The 17,634-nt window shown below is 56.5% G+C and overlaps 2 protein-coding genes across 4 annotated transcripts in view; both read left to right on the plus strand.

Moving 5' to 3' along the window:
* Positions 1-647: 647 nt before the first annotated feature.
* ZNF683 (zinc finger protein 683) lies at positions 648-9,505 on the plus strand. 3 transcript variants are annotated; one of them, XM_047873747.1, is made up of 8 exons: positions 648-1,460; positions 1,919-2,013; positions 2,200-2,324; positions 2,987-3,191; positions 5,090-5,790; positions 7,085-7,213; positions 8,255-8,558; positions 8,910-9,505. In XM_047873747.1, exons 3-8 carry the CDS (start codon positions 2,211-2,213, stop codon positions 9,053-9,055), a joined length of 1,599 nt encoding a protein of 532 aa, XP_047729703.1. In that variant the 5' UTR covers positions 648-1,460; positions 1,919-2,013; positions 2,200-2,210; the 3' UTR covers positions 9,056-9,505. The 3 variants fall into 3 exon arrangements, with proteins under 3 accessions (XP_047729703.1, XP_047729705.1, XP_047729704.1); XM_047873749.1 differs by having other exon boundaries at positions 8,255-9,005; XM_047873748.1 differs by lacking the exon at positions 648-1,460 and having other exon boundaries at positions 1,619-2,013.
* A 1,399-nt stretch (positions 9,506-10,904) lies between these two features.
* The window catches only part of CRYBG2 (crystallin beta-gamma domain containing 2), a 29,927-nt gene continuing 23,197 nt past the window's right edge, over positions 10,905-17,634 (plus strand). The window contains exons 1-3 of the mRNA XM_047873738.1: positions 10,905-11,171; positions 13,242-13,311; positions 14,871-15,595. Of these exons, the coding sequence (XP_047729694.1) occupies positions 11,056-11,171; positions 13,242-13,311; positions 14,871-15,595 (911 nt within the window). The 5' untranslated portion in view covers positions 10,905-11,055. The remainder of the gene's footprint in view (positions 11,172-13,241; positions 13,312-14,870; positions 15,596-17,634) is intronic.

Raw genomic sequence — 17,634 nt, forward strand, 5'->3', positions numbered from 1 at the left:
AAGCTGAGACACCCCCCCCCCCCCGCAGGACCCAGCTCAGAGAGGATTCTGCAACACCCTCTGAACCCCTTTCTTTCCTCTGTTGCCCTGGAAGCCGACGTGGCATGATGTGCAGGGTGGAGTCTATACTTACCTGCCTCTTTAGGGCCCCTGGTTTCTGATCCAGTCTGGATGGGGGCATCCAGTTGGCCCAGTCCATGTCATGTGCCTGTATCCCGTGCTGGGTTCGGGGAGGTCGGAATCAAGTGTGTGGCCATCTTGGCTTTTATAGTGGGAGGTGCATTCTGCCTCCCTCCAGATGCATGTGGGGGGAAAATTCCACATTCTGAGCATCCAAGAAACCCAACAAATGTCTGCACTGGAAATAAAAATGAGTAGACAGTGGTTCCTGTCCCTGAGACACTCACAGGCACATAGGGGTCATTATGTGGGCAAATAATTCTGATGGGAAGTGATGGAGGCCATGGTGGAAGTGGTCACCAGCCAGGGGCTGGGCTGGCAGAGAAACACCGGTCATATGCCCCTGCTCGTGGTGGAGTGTCCAAGATGTCCCTGTGTGCTCCAGGCCACCTCGACGGAATGGCTGGGTGGAGTCTGATGAGTGGTTGGGCCTGTGTCACACGGGGCCAGACATTGTGTGATACGGATCCACCAACCGGGCAGAATTTGAGTCTCTAGAAATGTGTGCCTTTTCTTGCTCTCAGAAATAATGAAACTGCTTGGCCTAAAAAACTGCTTCCTAACCAATGGAGCTTCTCTTTTGATATCTAGCCATTCCTTATATGCATTTTGCTATGCCACTGAATCACCTCTTACCCCTGTTGGGGCCTCGGCTCAGTATCGGGATGAGAGAAAGGATTTCTCAGGATAGGCAGATCAGAGATGGGACGAGAAAGAAGAAGGTGTATTTGCTGCCTCCGAGGCCTCTGCTCCGTGAGATCAGATTCCTTCTCTTCTCTGCTCCACTCCATATCCTTCCGTGTTGCCTGCTCTGGTCTGTCTATAACTGTTCCTGTCCCTGCACCACCATCACTGTCCTCCCTGTCATCATCACTGCCCGGTTCCATCTTGGCCAGGCCCCTGTCTCCAGAAGGACCCCAGCTTCAGCCGTTGAGCCTTGCCGTGTCCCTCTTGGCCTCACATAGCCCCACCCCACTCGCCCCAGCTCCACACACTGATATTCCAGAACCCCAGTTTGTAGTGGTCCCAAATCAGCACATTGTCCCGTAGAGTTGTCACAGGTAGGTAAAGGCTGGTGGGTGGGTCCCTCTCATCAGGTCTCACAGCCCCCCCGCCCCCGCCTGCCCCCTTCTTCCTACTTGTGGCAACTTCAAATGAAGCACCTTCCTGTCACACTCACTGGGGCCTCAACCACAGGCAGCAGCTGCCCGCCTGCCCACCTCCCTGCATCCCTCAGAGGGAACTTCTGCAGAACCAGGTGAAGAGGCTCACACAGGCAGGTGAAAAGCCTCTGCTGGGCAGGGTCGGGAGGAGTAAAAGGGAAGGGAAAAAGGAGACCGTGCTTTGGCAGGCTGAGACACTCGAGTGAACGTGCTAGGGTCCGCGTCCGAGGAGCACTAGAGGAGGAGGGAAGTGTGGCCACTGAGGAGAAGGGGAATGAGCCTTGGGACACTTGCTGAGCCGAGGTGGTCCCTGTGCTGTGTGGCCTTCAGTGAAAAGAAGCCAGAGAAGCGAACAGCTGAGCGAGCAGAGAATCTTCCTGTCAGGCCAGTCAGGGGACCCAGGGGACTCTTGGCCTGCTTTCTCAGACTGTCCCTGGTGAGGGAGCTGAGCCTGGGTAGTCTGGGCAGCAGGACCCTAGGGCTTCCTCTACTGCCCAGAAAAGCTGTGTCGATGATCTCTGAGTTCACTCAGAAGTACCTTCCATGAGGATCTTCCTCTCCGTCCTCTTCCCCAGGGATGAGCATAAGGCCAGCTCAGCTCCTCACCTCTGATTGTCTCCATTCGATCTTCTTCCTGCACCTACGAAGAAAGCATCATTGGCTTCTAAATGTCAGTACTGAGTCCTTGGACATCAGCCTGTCCAACCCTTGCGTTTTGCAGATAGGGAAACTGAGGCCAGGAGGGGCAGTGACTCCAAGTCACACGGTGGCGTAGTGGAACGGCCAGCTCTAGAAGCCAGGCTCCTGTGTGGAGGTCCTTCACTGCTCACCTGTGACTGACCTGTCTTCCCATCAGGTAGTAGGGGTATGAAGGGGGAGTCTGCTCCAGAAACGGGTTGTTGCCACAAGACTCAGCCTCTGGGGAGTACAGGGAGCTCCCCGTCCTCCAGCCCGGACTTCCAGCTCTGCCAAGGCAACCAGGTAAGGAGGGATCCCAGCCCAATCTTTGAGGGCAGCCTGCTTACAAAGGGAGAGGACATTAGGATGAAGTGGGGGGGAGGGGGAAATCTGAAGGGACCAGATTCCCACTGGCCCCTGGTCCTGAGCACTCCTACCCCGCCTGGTACATCATGGAGATGTGCCCTGGGGGTGCCAGAGACCCTCTCCCATGCCCCAGGGGCCAGACCTTTCCTGTGGGGTGTGAGAAGGGATAGCATAGCGCCTGCAGGAGGCTTGGCTGTATGACCACGACCTGGGCCTTAGCGGGAGGGAAGCTCAGGGCCATCTTGTGGGGTTTACAGTCTTTGATGAGGATTTTCTCCAAGTTCATCTAGGCTCCATTCAAAACACAGTAGATGGTCTGAGACACAGTGGGGCCAAAAGGGTCAGGAAGGAAGGAAGGGAGAGAGACCAGGGCCAGGGGAGGGGTTGTAGAGGATAGGAGGAGGGCAGTACTGGGGTGGGTACAAAAGTCTTTGGGGAAATCTTCAAATGAGGGATGGGGAAGCCGTTTGAGTGACAGACATGATACAGGGTGGGTCTTAGCTTCTCCTCTTTTGGAAACCAAACTGGAGCCGGGACCATCCTGGGAACACAGGTGTCCCTGTCTCCCACCCCCAAGTCCCTTGCCCCCTGTCTGCCAGGTCTCCTCAGCTCGCAGGCCACTTCCTGACACTGTGGATGCCCATGGCTCATCTTGTGCCAGCTGGCTGTGCCCCTTGCCGCTGGCGCCAGCCAAGTCTGCCTTGCTGACCTGTCCCCAGGGCCTGGACCTATACCTGTGTGCCCTGCAGCCGGCATCGCTGGGCATGGCCCCACGAGGTCTCAGAAGCGACACCTTGAGCACAAGTAAGCCAGGGCAGAGGGCTGCACCGTGAAGGAGGCAGCGGGTGGGAGAGGACGGACTCTTAGATTTCAGGACAGGAGAGGGAGGGGACCCAGTGTCACTGGTGAGGACGGAGCCTCAGGCACGCTTTACTTCCATATTCTGGCCTGGAGTCCTGGCCTGGGGCGGGGCGGGGCTTTCAGGGTGACACCTGAGCCAGAGGAGGTGGATGGGCAGTGGCTTTCTCAGGCATGAGCATGGGACCTGGAGTAGGGGTAGTCCGAGTCCTGGGACTGAGGATGGCGCCCTGTGCCTAGAATGTTTGAGCTAAAGGGGTCTTCATTATGAGATAGGAGCACTGACCGGGAGCCAGAGAGCTGAGGATAGAGTCCTGGTTCTGCCCTTCCCGGCTCTGTGACCTTGGGCACATCACCGAGGCCAGTTTCTTCTTCCATGGGAGTAGGATGTCACTATACCTATGTTCTAGATCTGCTGCACTGTAACGCACCATTTCATCACACAACTGTAACCTCCTGGAGGGCAGACTGTGCTGCCCGGTCCCTTATTTCCCCAGCACAGAGCACAGAGTGAAACGACAGGTCAGCGAAGTTGGCTGAGCGAATAAATGAGGATCCAAGCAGACATCTACTTTGTGACCTTTTTTCTTTTCAGTATTTCACCTTCTATGTCTCCCACCTTGTCTCCCACCTCCCTGGCTGTTGTGCCTCAGTCTCCCTTCCTCGCTCTTCTCTGCCTACCTCCTAAATATCCCCATGCTCCATAAGTCAGTCCAAAGCCTTCTTCTGTCCCCTCCCCCACCCTTTAGTCTCACCTCTTCTCTTCTTTCCCGCCTCTCCTGTTCACTTTACGGAGGGGAGTAGTGCTGTTTGACAGCTACTTCTTTCCTGCCAGAAAGGAAATGATCCGTACTTGTGCTGTTTACGACCGTACCTACTGAGCCTTTTAAACGTGGCTCGTGTGAATGAAGAACCGAATTCTTATTGTACTTATTTTAAGTAGTTGAAACGTCATCACATGAGTCAAGTGGCTACCGTTTTGGACACAGCAGGTCAAGGGTCGTCCTTATGCGGTCTCCTCGGGGTCCCTGGCACCCAGATTTATGTCTTCAGCTTGGACCTCTCTTTTATAAACTCCAAACCAAACAGATAAACAAACAACCAACCAAATTCCAAACCAATTCATCCAACTACCTACTTGGCTTCTCCACTTGGATGTCTAATAAGGTTCTTTTTTGTTTTTTCATTTTTTATTTATTTTTGGGACAGAGAGAGACAGAGCATGAACGGGGGAGGGGCAGAGAGAGAGGGAGACACAGAATCGGAAACAGGCTCCAGGCTCTGAGCCATCAGCCCAGAGCCCGACGCGGGGCTCGAACTCACGGACCGCGAGATCGTGACCTGGCTGAAGTCGGACGCTTAACCGACTGCGCCACCCAGGCGCCCCGGTTCTTTTTTGTTTTTAATGTTTATTCATTTTTGAGAGACAGAGACAGAAGGTGGGGGGGACAGAGAGAGAGGGAGACACAGAATCCCAAGCAGGCTCCAGGCTCTGAGCTGTCAGCGCAGAGCCCGACACGGAGCTCAAACGCATGAACTGAGATCATGACCCCAGCCAAAGTCAGACGCTTAACCGACTGAGCCACCCAAGCGCCCCTCTAGTAGGCTTCCTGATCATCTTCTCTCCCTCAAATGGTTGAGCACCACAGACATACTAGGTCCTTTTGTTGGCAAGTCCAAGTGCAGACCAGGAAGGCCCAGGGAGGGGAAATGCCTGCCCAAGTCACCCAACAGGCTTGCAAGGCTACGGCGATTTCCCAGCCTGAGCAGGGCAGGTTAGATGGGGAGCAGAGCTTTCCCCCAGGCAGTGGGGCCCTGACCACTGTCTTCCTTTTCCCGCTCAGCGCTCCAGCCACCAGGGCTGCATGCAGGCTCCACTGATGGCGAGAAACTCACGGCCAAGCACTCTGCGAGCAGGGACCAGAGGGGAAGCCAATGGGAAAGAGCTGGAGAGGGGGCCCGCTGCCCATCCTTCTGTCCCCACAGCAGCTCTTGCCCACCCCCCTGGCAGAACAGAAGGAGCCCCATCCCCTTAGCTTTCTGCTCCTGTCTGTCCTGCCTGCTGCCCACTCCCATCTCCAAAGAGCTCCCATTCTGCCTTCATCCCTTCTGTCCTGCATATCCACTTCTGCCTCCTCCTTACCTGCTTACCTATGGGGCCCTACCTTCTGTCCGATGCCCCCGCCTCTTCATGCGGCCCCCAGATCCCTCCCACCCCATCATGGCTATGCCCAGCTTGCTGATGAGTGTCAATGAGCCTGGGCCCCCCACGGCCCAGAGGGAGACCCTGTATCCTTACCCAGGGGCCTCCCAAGCCTCTGGCCAGATCCAGCCTTTCCAGGCCTGGAATCCGGGCCCTGGAACTGCCAGGACCTACTCCTCAGGGCAAAAGAGTGCTGGCAGGGCGGCTCCAGCGAGGCGGACCCCACTGGGCTCCCGGACAGGCACCGCAGCGCTGCCTTACCCACTGAAGAAAGAGAATGGCAAAATCCTATACGAGTGCAATGTGTGCGGCAAGAACTTCGGGCAGCTCTCCAACCTCAAGGTATCTGCGTCTTGGGCTCCGCTGCTCCCCTCCCCTCGGCATCCTTCAACACCCCGTGCTATCCTGCTTCCAGAATCAAGGGCCTTGAAGCCAGAGCAACTCCTGGGCAGCCTCTAGGCTGTGACCTGGGATGCTTCCTTTGGCCTCTCGGTGTCATGTTTGTGGAGAGGAGACGACAAAATGGCCGCCAAAAGTCCTCTCCACTCTAAGAGATAGTCTGTGAGAGCGTCCACTGCACTCAAACATGGGGAAACTGAGGGAAAGTCTTGCCCAAAGTTACTTCGATTTAATGGTGAAGTTAGGCCTTGATATTAGCCTCTCAACATCTAGTGCAAAGCCCTTTCTGGATCCCCAGTTAAGCCTCTTCTTGTTTATTTGTTTGAAGGTCTGGTGGGGGCATAACTTTTAGTGAGCCCAGGCCACCCACCTGACAACCAGCTTTTTTCACGTGGGACCCCATGAAGCAGCACAGTGCCGTTGGGGCCATCATCCACATCGCCCAGAGGGGACCCCATGGGCACACCTCTGTGTGTCAGCAGAGATGGGGATCTACGCACATGTCGGCGGCACTGAAGTTGAGGAAATATTATGGTTGTTGAGGAGGGACGCTTCCGGGTCCCCAGGGCATGGGTGCTTAAACTTTAATGAGCCTCAAACCACCCGGGGAGCTAGGAAACATGCAGATTCCTAGGTCCCAGCCCCAGGGATCTTCAGTCAGCTGGCCTGGGGCAGGGCCTGAAAATCTGCATTTTTTTAAAATTTTATTTTGTGAGAGAGAGAACACAAGGGAGAGAGAGCACGAGTGGGGAAGGGGCAGAGAGAGAGCCAGAGAGAGAATCCCAAGCAGGATCCACACGGTCAGCACAGAGCCTGACACGGGGCTCGATCTCACGAACCGGGAGATCATGACCTGAGCCAAGATCAAGAGTCAGAGGCTTAACCAAATGAGCCACCCGGGCACCTCATTATTTATTTGTTTGTTTGTTTGTTTGTTTGTTAGTTAGTTAATGAGAACGTGCATCTTTAACATGCTCCCAGATGGTGCTGATGCTGCTGGTCTGTGGACCACACTTTGAGTCGCACTGCCTTACCTAGCCTTCTGACCACTGTCATGTCCCCTCCTGCAGGGCAGCAGAAAGAGTGAGGATATCCTGGGGAAAGGCAAGAGGGGCCTTGAGAAGCCTCAGGGCTAAATAGGGGTCCCGTGGGGATGTGGGGAGAGATTGGGACAGGGTCCCAGACCCTGCCGGAGGGGTCTGGGCAGTTGGCAACATTTGTCCCACACCTGGCTCAGGTCCATCTGCGTGTGCACAGCGGGGAGCGCCCATTCCAGTGTGCCCTGTGCCAGAAGCGCTTCACTCAGCTCGCCCACCTGCAGAAGCACCAGTTGGTGCATACCGGGGAGCGGCCCCACGAGTGCCTGGTGAGACCCTACTTCCCCTCCCCTGTACTCCTGGGGGCTGGTGAGTAGTCCCAGGGCCCCGGAGGGATGGCACCTGTAGCCTCTATTCCCCAATCCTCCTGAGCAGGTGGAGACAGGACTGGAGGCAAGGGTGCAGGTGGGGGGGGAGGTGGAGGGAGGTGAAAATGACCCGAGTCAGCCTGGAAGGGCCAGAATGTGATACGGGAGCTCACTCCCTGGGCCTGGCGTGAGGAATAGAGATGAAGGCCTATGGGAGGAGAATAACAAAGTTGGGGGTGCTGGGGAGTGAATACCTATTACCTGCTTCCCAGGGCTGCTGCAGAAGTAAAAGGCCCAGTGTGTGAAAGTACGCACTACGGGCAACACAAGCTTGGTGTTAGCTCCCTCTCTCTGAAACTCACCACAGCCCTTGGGAAGTCAGAACAGCAGGAATGCTTCCCCTGTTTTACAGAGGCAGTCGTGAAAGAAATATAGAGGTTCTAAGTCTGGGCGACTTGGGGTTCCAATTCCAGCTCTGCCTCCAGCTTGTTGTGTGATCTTTGGCTAGTGGCTCGCCTCCTCTGAGCCTCGCTCTCTCGCTGAAATATGGGAGCTATATTGGTACTTAGTCATGCTTCTCCAGGGTCCTGGGGAAGACCGTGTGAGACCAACTCCTGGCATGCCGCAGCTCCCAGTAAATGTTAATTATGCCCGCTAAAGCTGTAGACCCACGCACGAGGGTCCTATGTGATTATCTCGTTCAGTCCATCATCCCTGTGAGGTTAGGTGTTTATAGTAACGTGTTACCAATAAGGAAACCAAGGCTCAGACAGAAATCACCTATGCGAGGTCACACAGGGAGTAAGAACCAGGATACCAACCCAGGTCTGCCTGGCTCCAATGGGCCAGACGCTGTGGGTCCCAGGGAGAAATCATCAGGGGAAAGCTTCCGGGCCTGCATTATAGAGGGGGGATGGTGGGGGGTGTCCAAGGTGGGGAGGGGAGCAGAGCTCCTGAGCCAGCCAGGTGGGCAGAGCTGACACCAGCGCCCCTTCCCACCAGATGTGCCACAAGCGCTTCAGCAGCTCCAGCAACCTCAAGACCCACCTGCGGATGCACTCAGGGGCCCGGCCCTTCGGGTGCAGTGCCTGCCCAAGTCGCTTCACCCGGCATGTTCACCTGAAGCTGCACCAGCGGCTGCACGCCCGCCGGCCCTGCGGCCTAGCTCACACCCACCTGCCCCTGGCGTCTCTTGCCTGCTTTGCCCGATGGCACCAGGAAGCCCTAGGTCTTGTGGGGGTGTCATCAGAGAGGCAGCTGGGCTGGGATTCAGAAAAGGTCAAGAGGTCCTCGGCATCTGGGGCAAGTAAGGGCAGCCAGCCTGAGCCCTGGTGCCAGGACTGTCCTGGGGAGGGGGCAGGGCAGAGCGACTAAAGGGTTTTTCTCTACGGCAAGTCGAGGCCTCCTGAGCTTCAACAGTGGCGGGGGAAGCCACTGTGTATTGGTCAGACTTCGCAATCCACCAGGTCAGGGGACACAGCCACGGAGATTCTGTGATGCTCTCCCCTGGGGTGGGGCAGGCAGCCATCTCCTGCTCCCGGTCTGGGACGAGGCCCTCCAATCTCAGCTCGCCAGTGGGTAGTTCGGCCTTCCAGGACTCTGCACGGTGCAGACTATGCTGCCACGCACCGGGCACATTGCTCTTTTTCCTGAACAGATGTTCCAGCACCTGCGCAGATGCATGTCTGCTGCTTCCCACCACCTTCTTGTCTCACAGTTCGTAAGAAGCCACTGTGCCTCCTTAGCTGGTATTCCCTGCCACGGTCAGGGGGCGGGGTGAGCTCCTCCCTCTGCACCTGCTAGGAGCTGAGCCCCCTGTGGGGTGGAGGGACAAGAACACAAGGATGTCGATGTCTACTCATGACCCGGAAGCAAGATATCCCCCTGTGTGCCAGGACCAGCCACCAAAGAGGGCAAAGGGCTAAGGAGGTGCGAGCTCAGGGAAGAGGTAGAGGCTCTACAAGGAGTATAAGGAGGGAAGAACTGGCAAAGAGAGCCTGAGGAGCTAGGACCCTCCTGATGACCTTTCTCTCTGCGGTCCCAGAGGATGCCCTCAGATGTGCAAGCTCTTCTGCTCCCCGACTTGGGAGTTCGCAACAGGTGGGGAAAGGGCACTGCCTGAGAAGCAAGATTATTAATCACAATAAACAGTAGCTATTATTGGGGTGCCTGGGTGACTCAGTGGCTAAGAATCCACCGACTCTTGATTTGGACTCAGGTCATGATCTCATGATTTGTGAGATCCAGTACAGAGCCTGCTTGGGATTCTCTCCCCCTCTCCCCCTGTGCCCTCCCCCCCCCCACTCATGTGAGGGTGCTCTCTCTCTCTCTCTCAAAATAAATAAACTATAAGAAAATACCAATAGCTGTTATTAAACAGTAATATGGGAATGCAAACGGGTGCAGCCACTCTGGAAAACAATATGGAGGTTCCTCAAAAAATTAAAAATAGAACTTCCTTAGGACCCAGCAATCGCACTACGAGGTATTTACCAAGGGATACAGGTGTGCTGTTTTGAAGGGGCACGTGCACCCCAATGTTTATAGCAGCACTATCGACAATAGCCAAAGTGTGGAAAGAGCCCAAATGTCCATTGGCTGATGAATGGATGAAGAAGATGTGGTTTCTATATACAATGTAGTATTACTCAGCGATGAGAAAGAATGAAATCTTGCCATTTGCAACTACGTGGATGGAACTGGAGGGTATCAGGCTAAGCGAAATTAGTCAGAGAAAGACAAATATCATATGACTTCACTCATATGAGGACTTTAAGATACAAAACAGATGAGCATAAGGGAAGGGAAGCAAAAATAATATAGAAACAGGGAGGGGGACAAAACTTAAGAGACTCTTAAATATGGAGAACAAACAGAGGGCTACTGGAGGGGTTGTGGGAGGGGGGATGGGCTAAATGGGTGAGGGGCATTAAGGAATCTACTCCTGAAATCATTGTTGATCTATATGCTAACTAACTTGGATATAAATCAAGAAAATAAATTAAATAAACTAAAAAAAAAACCCAGTAATAACCGGCCAACTTCCAGCAGGGGGCCTCCATTCGCACCCCTGTGGGTTTGAGAGCGGCTTCCCCACCAGGGACTGGGCAAGATTCACCCTGTGTTGTAGGCTCCCCAGGAGCGCAAGAGAAAACTCTTATGGGGAGCCCCTCTTGTCAGGGCAATGGCGGGGTGGGCTTTGGCCTTCCCCGCAGTAATCGAGGTCCGAGTTTAAGCCCACCTCGTCACCTCTTTGGCTCTGCGCCAGATGCCAACCCCTCGGGCTAGGCCCCACCCACTCCGCAAGACCAAGCCCACACCGGTCTTGATCCCGCCCCTGCGTTCTAGCCCCTCCTTCTGGGGGCGGGGAGAGACCTCTCGTTTCTCCCTGCCTCTCGACCCCCGCAGGACCTAGGTTCCTCTTTCCCCGCCCACCTCGTGCAAGGCCAGCATGGGGGCTGCCAGCACCCGGTGTACCCCTGGCGCCACCCCAGGCCTAAAGAAGTAGCGCGGACCTGACTGAGAGCATGGCCTGGGCGGGGGTGGGCGAGGCTCTGGCGGAGCGGCCCGGGTTGGGGGCGGCCCCTGCGGAGCGCACCCCGTGCCCTGCGCCGCGCACCCCGTGCCCTGCGCCAAGGGTAGCATCTGGGTCAGTCCCCCGCCCGTCCCGAGTGCGGGCGGGGCCGCTGTTTGCTCCGGGGGGCGGGCCGGGGAAGGCGTTTCCCTGCAAATAAGCGGATCCGGGTGGCCCCCGTGGCTCCGGAGCGGTCTGGTGTCCCGAAGCCCGGGGCTTTGCCTTTGCCATGGCCGAGCGGCACGGGGGCCTGGGGGCACGCCTGGCCCGCCGCTTGGCAGGGCTAGGGCTCGGGAGGAAGCGCAGGGGGAAGAGGACCCCGGAGGAGGCCAGAGCTCGGGATAGGTGAGGGGGATGGAGGAGGGCCGCAGGGGCTCCCCTTGGCCCTAGGGATGTGTGTGTGCGTGTGTGTGTGTGTGTGTGCGCGTGCGCGCGCGTGTGTGAGTGAGTGAGCGCGTAGTGGATGTTCAAATCAGCATGTATGAGTGTCTCGGAGCGTAAAAATATACGTGTCAGTGTACTAAGATTTTGGATACGTGAATGTGCAAACGATCTTTATAAAAGTATCTGTGCTCTTTTAAAACTTTAAAACAACTTTTGCAATTCCGTGAACGCGATAGGCGGCCTGCAGACAGTGATTTCCTCTCCTGACGCAGTTTAAAGGCAAATGCGGTAGCTCCCCGCCCCTGTGGACTTTGATTCTCACATCACAGGCCAGTGTACCTCTGGTCTTCGTTCCCTTTGTCATGAGCAGGACAGGTAACCTGAATTGCCTCCAACTGCACTGCATTTGCCCTTATGTGCCACAGAAAGGATTTCCCCTGTCGTCCCAGACTGTAATAACAATAAACTTTATTTGCCTTTCATGCCCTACCTGGATTATCTCGTTTAATCCTCACAGCAGCTCTTACGAGGCAGGTATTTCGTGTGATTCAGATATAGAAATGGAGGTTCAGAGAGGTGAAGTCACCTGCCCAGTCACACAGCTGGGAAGTGGCCGAGCCTGGTTACAGGCTTAAGCGGCCTGACTCCAGAGCCTACGTCCCGAAAGCCCTGGATGTGCTAGAGAGATTTCAGGACTGCAAAGCCAGGGGGCCAGAGCCTCATCCTAACTCTAGGTGCCACTGGGGTTGTCACCTTGAACAAATTGCTTCCTCTCTGAGCCCATTCACTGGTGGCTAATGTCTAAGTGAAAGGGAAAAGGCTCTGGACGGCCAAGCTGAATGGCTGGGAGGGAGGACAGTGACGAGGATCCCAGCAGCTCACAGTGGAATCTGAAAAGAGCTAGGAATGTGCTCTCAGGCACGGGGTATTGTGTATCTACGGAGTTATCCAGCAATTTGTTCTGATCTTATCATGACAGAGCTGTCTTTGGCCCCTCTGGGAGGGGTGGGAGCGTGATGGGGGCAGAGTGAGAGGAGGGGTTGTACTGTTCTTCCACACCAAAGAGAGAGGGGAGGGGAGGGCCTAGCCACCCTGAAAGCCTGGAAGCCTGGATGCCCTGGGGGGGAGGGGGGGAGTACCCACACCCTGACACTGCCCTGCCGCCCCCACTTGGAAGACACACCCTCTCCCATTACCCTGTATGGCAGGAACCTGCCCTATAGGCCCAGGTGGCACTGCCCCTCCCTTTCCCCACTTGAGAGGAGGCAGGGTTGGCATGCAGGTGAGTCAGGGGTTGGGAGGACAGGGGAGGGACTGCACATGCTCGTGGGCCAGTGCGATGATACATCCCATGCATGCACTTGGAGTTGGTTCTCACCAGACGTGGGAATAGGACTCCGGCACTAAGGCACAGGCCTCTGATCCCTGCTGATTGCCTGGAGTTGGGCGCAAGGTGCATGGAGGAGGCAGTCAAGGCACTTCCCCACCTTGCCCCCATTAGTGCTGTGATGTCTAACCAGCTTTTGGAGTGGGACGGTCCTAGTGTCTTAACTCCAAGGGTCACTAGCTGTGTGACTCCAGGCAAGTCACTTCACCTTTCTGGACTTCAGTTTCCTTACTGAAAAACTGTGGGCATAATATCCACCTTCTAGGATTATTGTGAGGCTCGAAGAAGATCATATGAGCACCATACCTAAGGCTAAGCCCGGCATGGCATGGGGAGGGCCTCCACAAATGGCAAGCTTTTGAATTATTGAGGTGCTGTCCTGCTTCTATATTCTGACCCTGCTACAGACCTAGTCCTCATTTTTGCCTCAAGCTTATCCTTGTCTCTTCCTCTCTCTTTGGGGGTACATAGCTGGGGGAGGGAGCAGAGAGGAGGCTGCTGCATAGACCTTGCCCCACTCGCAAGGTTTCAGGAGCTCAGCCTGCCTGTGTGCCCCGAGAGAAGTGGGGAAGGACCCCAAGTTCTAGTCTAGGGGTGGGAGAGGAGGAAGCCACTTCACTCCCTTCCCTTTGCTTCCTTCCTAGGCCCTGGGGTGGCCAGAGCTGCCCTGACCTGGCCCAGGGCCTGGGCAGCACCAGCAATGTCAGCCTCAAGGTAAGAAAGAATCCTAAGGGGTGGGAGAGGAGGAGGGCCAGAAGCTTGGGGAGGAGCTGGGCAGGCCCTGAGAACCCGGAGTTCTCTCATCCTCCCTCTGCCACTGATTCACTGTGTGACCCTGAGTAGATGTCCCCCCTCCCCCACCTCTGAACTTCAGTTTCCCTATCTGCAAAATGGGGACAGTAATGCAGCTCAGAGGTGTTGTGAGAAAGAAAGTAAACATGTAAAACATCCAGCATGAGGCACTAGCTGTTCTGGAAGCATAAGCTTCGTAATGCTCAGGCCCTCTGGGGAGGCGCTGAGGGCCAGTGCCTATTCCCAGGACCCCCTTCTCCACCCTCCCTCCTCTAGCTTGACCTTGTCTCATCTTTGGCCCCCGCCTTCCTGGCATGGCTCCCCAGGGGGTAAAGCTGGGCCAGTGGTTTAACCCTCTGGCCACAGTATCCCCATCTTCAGTGGGGACCCGAGCCATGGCTTGAACAGTGACGGGGTGTCCTCCCTTTAGAGAAGCAAATAGCCTTCTCTGGAAGTGGCTCAAGCAGCCATGTGGCTGTGGTCCTGAATGCCATTAGTAATAACTAGCATTTAATTGAGTACTCATTATGTGCCGGTTACCTTGCACGGCTTATCTCCTACAGTCTTCACAGCACTCCCAGGAAGCAGGTACTGTTATTATCACACCCATTTTACACACGGGGACACTGAGAGTGTGCCAGGAAGTACCAGAGCTGGGATCTGAGCCCGGGTTGCCTCGCCGCAGGCCCCTACATTAACCACTGTACCCTCTTGAGGTGTTTAGCCCCTGAGGAAAGAGACTGAATCTATTTCATAGATGAGTAAATTGAGGTATTTGGGATCAAGGGCCGCTGCTAGGAGGAATTTTGACCCCAGACGTGGCTCCTCTGTTGCCAAGGACACAAGCCTGTCCCTGAAAATTGGTGGTTTGGGGAGCAGTGTCCATATGGATCTGGGATCCCTGGCCCCGTCTTCTCATTCCCACGGCCCAGCTGGGCCCCAGAGGAAGACAGCAGATGGAGGTTAGGTTTGCCCCACTTTCGGGGGAACCCCCTTCCCTGGCTCCCCCACGGCTCAGGTGCACCTCTGCGCCCAGTGTGTTTGGAAATCTCAGGCTGTGAGGGTACTGGGGAGGGGGCTGCGAGCTGTCTGGAAGCCCGAAGCAGGCAGAGGCCACAGGCACTTGTAGCACGCATGCCCATGCAGCCCCTAATCCCCAGAGCAGCTGGTGCCACAGGGCCAGAGGCCTGTGGATGCCTGGGAAGGCAGCAGTCGGCCTGAGAGTTGGGCCCTCACTGAGTGACTTTAGTCAAGTCAGTGTCCTCTCTGGGCCTCACTTTCCTCATATGTAGAATGGGAGGGGGTGAGTTAAATGCCGTGGGCCTTCCCAGAGCTCTGCCCTTTTGTCTAGTTCTCACGGGCCTTACGGCAGCTCTGCTCAGCTTCTCCTGTGCCAAGGAGGGCAGTCAAGGGTGTTCAGAGGCGCTTGGGGGGACAGGGGAAAGTGCTGTCGCCGGACCCCTGTCTCTGCTTTCCCCCAGGCCCAATCCCAGAGCTGCTCAGAATGGGACCTTCGGGCAGGGAGCCGTGGTTCCTGGCTTTGGAAGAGACGACACAGCTCAGGGGGACCCACTCAACCCCTGGGGCGCCTACAGAGGCCAGCTGTGGGCAGTGCTTCTGACCTGGCCAACTGTGCCCCCGTGGGACCGGAGAGCCTGGCGCTGGCAGCAGAGACTGCTCGAGACTTGGCCCTCGTGCCCGCTGCTGCTCCTGGGTGTTTGGAACAAGGAACCTCAGGCTGCGCTTGCCTGCAACCCCCCTACACTGCTCCAGACGTTCCTCTGAGGCCTGAGCCACACGGCCGCCTGGAAGACCTGTTGCCCCGCCCAGCATCCTTCCCCACGGCCCAGGGGGCAAAGGGCGAGCCTGTGCCAGCAGGGCCGGCGCTGCCAGATCCAGCCCAGACCCTGCCCCGGAGTCCCTCTGCCAGGAGGACCCGCTACCGCATCACTATCACCCTACAGGGCCATGGGCAGGCACCTGGGGAGGAGCACGAGGAGCCTAAACCGGCCCAACCAGCTCTCCACCCCTGCGGCCCTGAGGAATCCAGGGGCTGGCGGGAGCCTCCCCAGGGGCCCCGCCCCATCACGGGGTGCCTGACAGACCTGCCCCAGGAACCCCGGCCGAGAGCCCCACCGCATCGGGAGATCACAGCCCAGCGGCAGGAGCTCCGGGCCCACTGGACACCTAGATCCCCACACAGACGGTGAGTACAGGTCAGTCCCCACACGGGGCGACAACAGGAGGGGAAACCGGCCTGGCTGTCCCGCTCTCGGGTCTCTGGTCTCTGGGCTTTTCCAATTCAAGGCTCATTCATTCAGCTCCCTGAGCATGAGCTGACTCTACCATCTCCACCCGACCCCAGCTCTGCCCTCCTCTCCCTCCCCTCACCCACAGGCTGCCTCCAGGAACGACTGCCGCTCTCCTCCTCTGTCCACCTGAGGAGGGGGATAGCCTGTCAGAGAAGGGATGGGGGAGGGTCACCTTCTCAGCAACACCCACCACTCACTCCCTGGTGCTGTTCAGGAGACCTCAGACCCAGCCTGCGAATGGGCACCCAGCCTAAGCGCTGGGTGTCCGGGGGCAAGCTGCTTAACCTCTCTGGGTCTTGAGTTGTTGAGTAGATTTGGTAGCTGGAGGTGAGGAAGGAGGAGGTGGACACAGGACATGCTTTGAACTCCAGGAGTTGGTCTGTCCAAATAGTAGGGATGCTTGTTACTAACCCCTCGGTCGCAGCATAATTACCCTACCTGGCTCTGGGGTGGCTACCATAGGAACAGCGCAAGGCTCCCAAGCCTTGGTTTTTATTTGTATTGAAATGACTCTCCTAAATCTGCCTGGTAGGCCCAGAGCTAGAAGGGTGGGTCCCCTCAAACTCACTGAGGAGGGGGTGACATCTCTAGGGCCGCCAGGCCTCAAACCGGGCTCTGAAAAGTTCCTAGTGATGATGGTGGTGGCTATTATTTGTGGCTTGTTTTCTAAGCATAATTCGTTTCAGTCCTCAAATAGCCCCATGAAGTTGGACTAAAGTTGCTCACCGCCCCCATTACGATAGGGACACTAAGGCTCAGAGAGGTTACATCACTTGCCCAAAGTCAACTAGAAAGCAAAGGGGTCAGATATTTGAACCTGGATGCCTGTGCTCTAACCACTGCTTTATCCTGCCTCTCCCGGAGGCTTCGCTGGTCCTGTGCAGACAGCAGAGGGTCGAATGCGGTTGCCGTAGAGGGTTTACAGGGACCTCGCGGAGGTGGATTTGGCAGCAGCAGGAATGCCCAGGCCCCTGGGCAGGAGTTGGGGTACCTCGTCCTGTGGCAAGGAAGAGGGAGAGGTGGACCCAGGCTTGCTCAGAGACCTGCTCCGGTGCCCCAGCTGGGAGAGAAGGGCTGCAGAGAGAGGGAAGGTAGGCAGCGGAGGCAGGCCTCGGAGAGGAGAAGGAAGAAGCAGTAGGTTCAGCTGAGGGGACCTGGGCTCTATCTGCCACTCCCTGGCTATTTGGGGACTAGGTAGCTAATGACAGACTCTGACCAGAGGCTAAGGCTCAGGTGCAGAAGCAGGAAGCAGACCTCCAGGGGTAGCCTCCTTCTAGGTCCCCTTTCTGGGGAAGCATATCTGGGCCAGGATTGGCAGATATTGGGGCAGGGGGGAGGCGCGACACAGTTGGGGCTGTAAGTGGGAATGTGTAAGATACGTGTGCGTCCATGTGTGTGTCCGTGTTCAAGTGCAGGCAGATTTCACGAGGAGGAGGAGGGGGACGGCTGTGAGTGGCCTGTGTGTCTTGTGAACAGGCGCGTGTGTCATTGTGTCTGTGTGTTTCCGTGCGTGTGTGACCTGCATGTCCGCTGTGTCTCTGAGTGTCTGTAACTCTGACTCTGTGTCTGACCGTGTGGGTCCGTGTAAGCGTCCTGGTCTGTCTTTGTGCCTGTGTGACTCGGTGGGTCCGTGCTAGTGACTGTGTGTCAGTGTGTGCCTGTGTGACGCAGCGTGTGTTTGTGGGCCTGTGGGCCCGTGGACTGGTTTGGCCTAGTTTGGGGGTGACTCACAGGTAAGCGGGGAGAATCCAGGACTTGTTGGGTTAGACGAGGCTCTTTCCCACACTCCCCCCACCCCCTCCTCAGCCTCTCCCTTTTCCTGCCCCACACACCTCGCTTGGAGGTCACAGTCACCCTGCCAACAGGCCCATGTTGGTCTGGGCCCCTGAAAAAGAGATGGGTGTGGGAATGAGGACTGCTGCTAGCCTAGAAA

Source organism: Prionailurus viverrinus, chromosome C1 (genome assembly GCF_022837055.1).
Source record: "Prionailurus viverrinus isolate Anna chromosome C1, UM_Priviv_1.0, whole genome shotgun sequence".
NCBI classification, from domain to species: domain Eukaryota; kingdom Metazoa; phylum Chordata; class Mammalia; order Carnivora; family Felidae; genus Prionailurus; species Prionailurus viverrinus.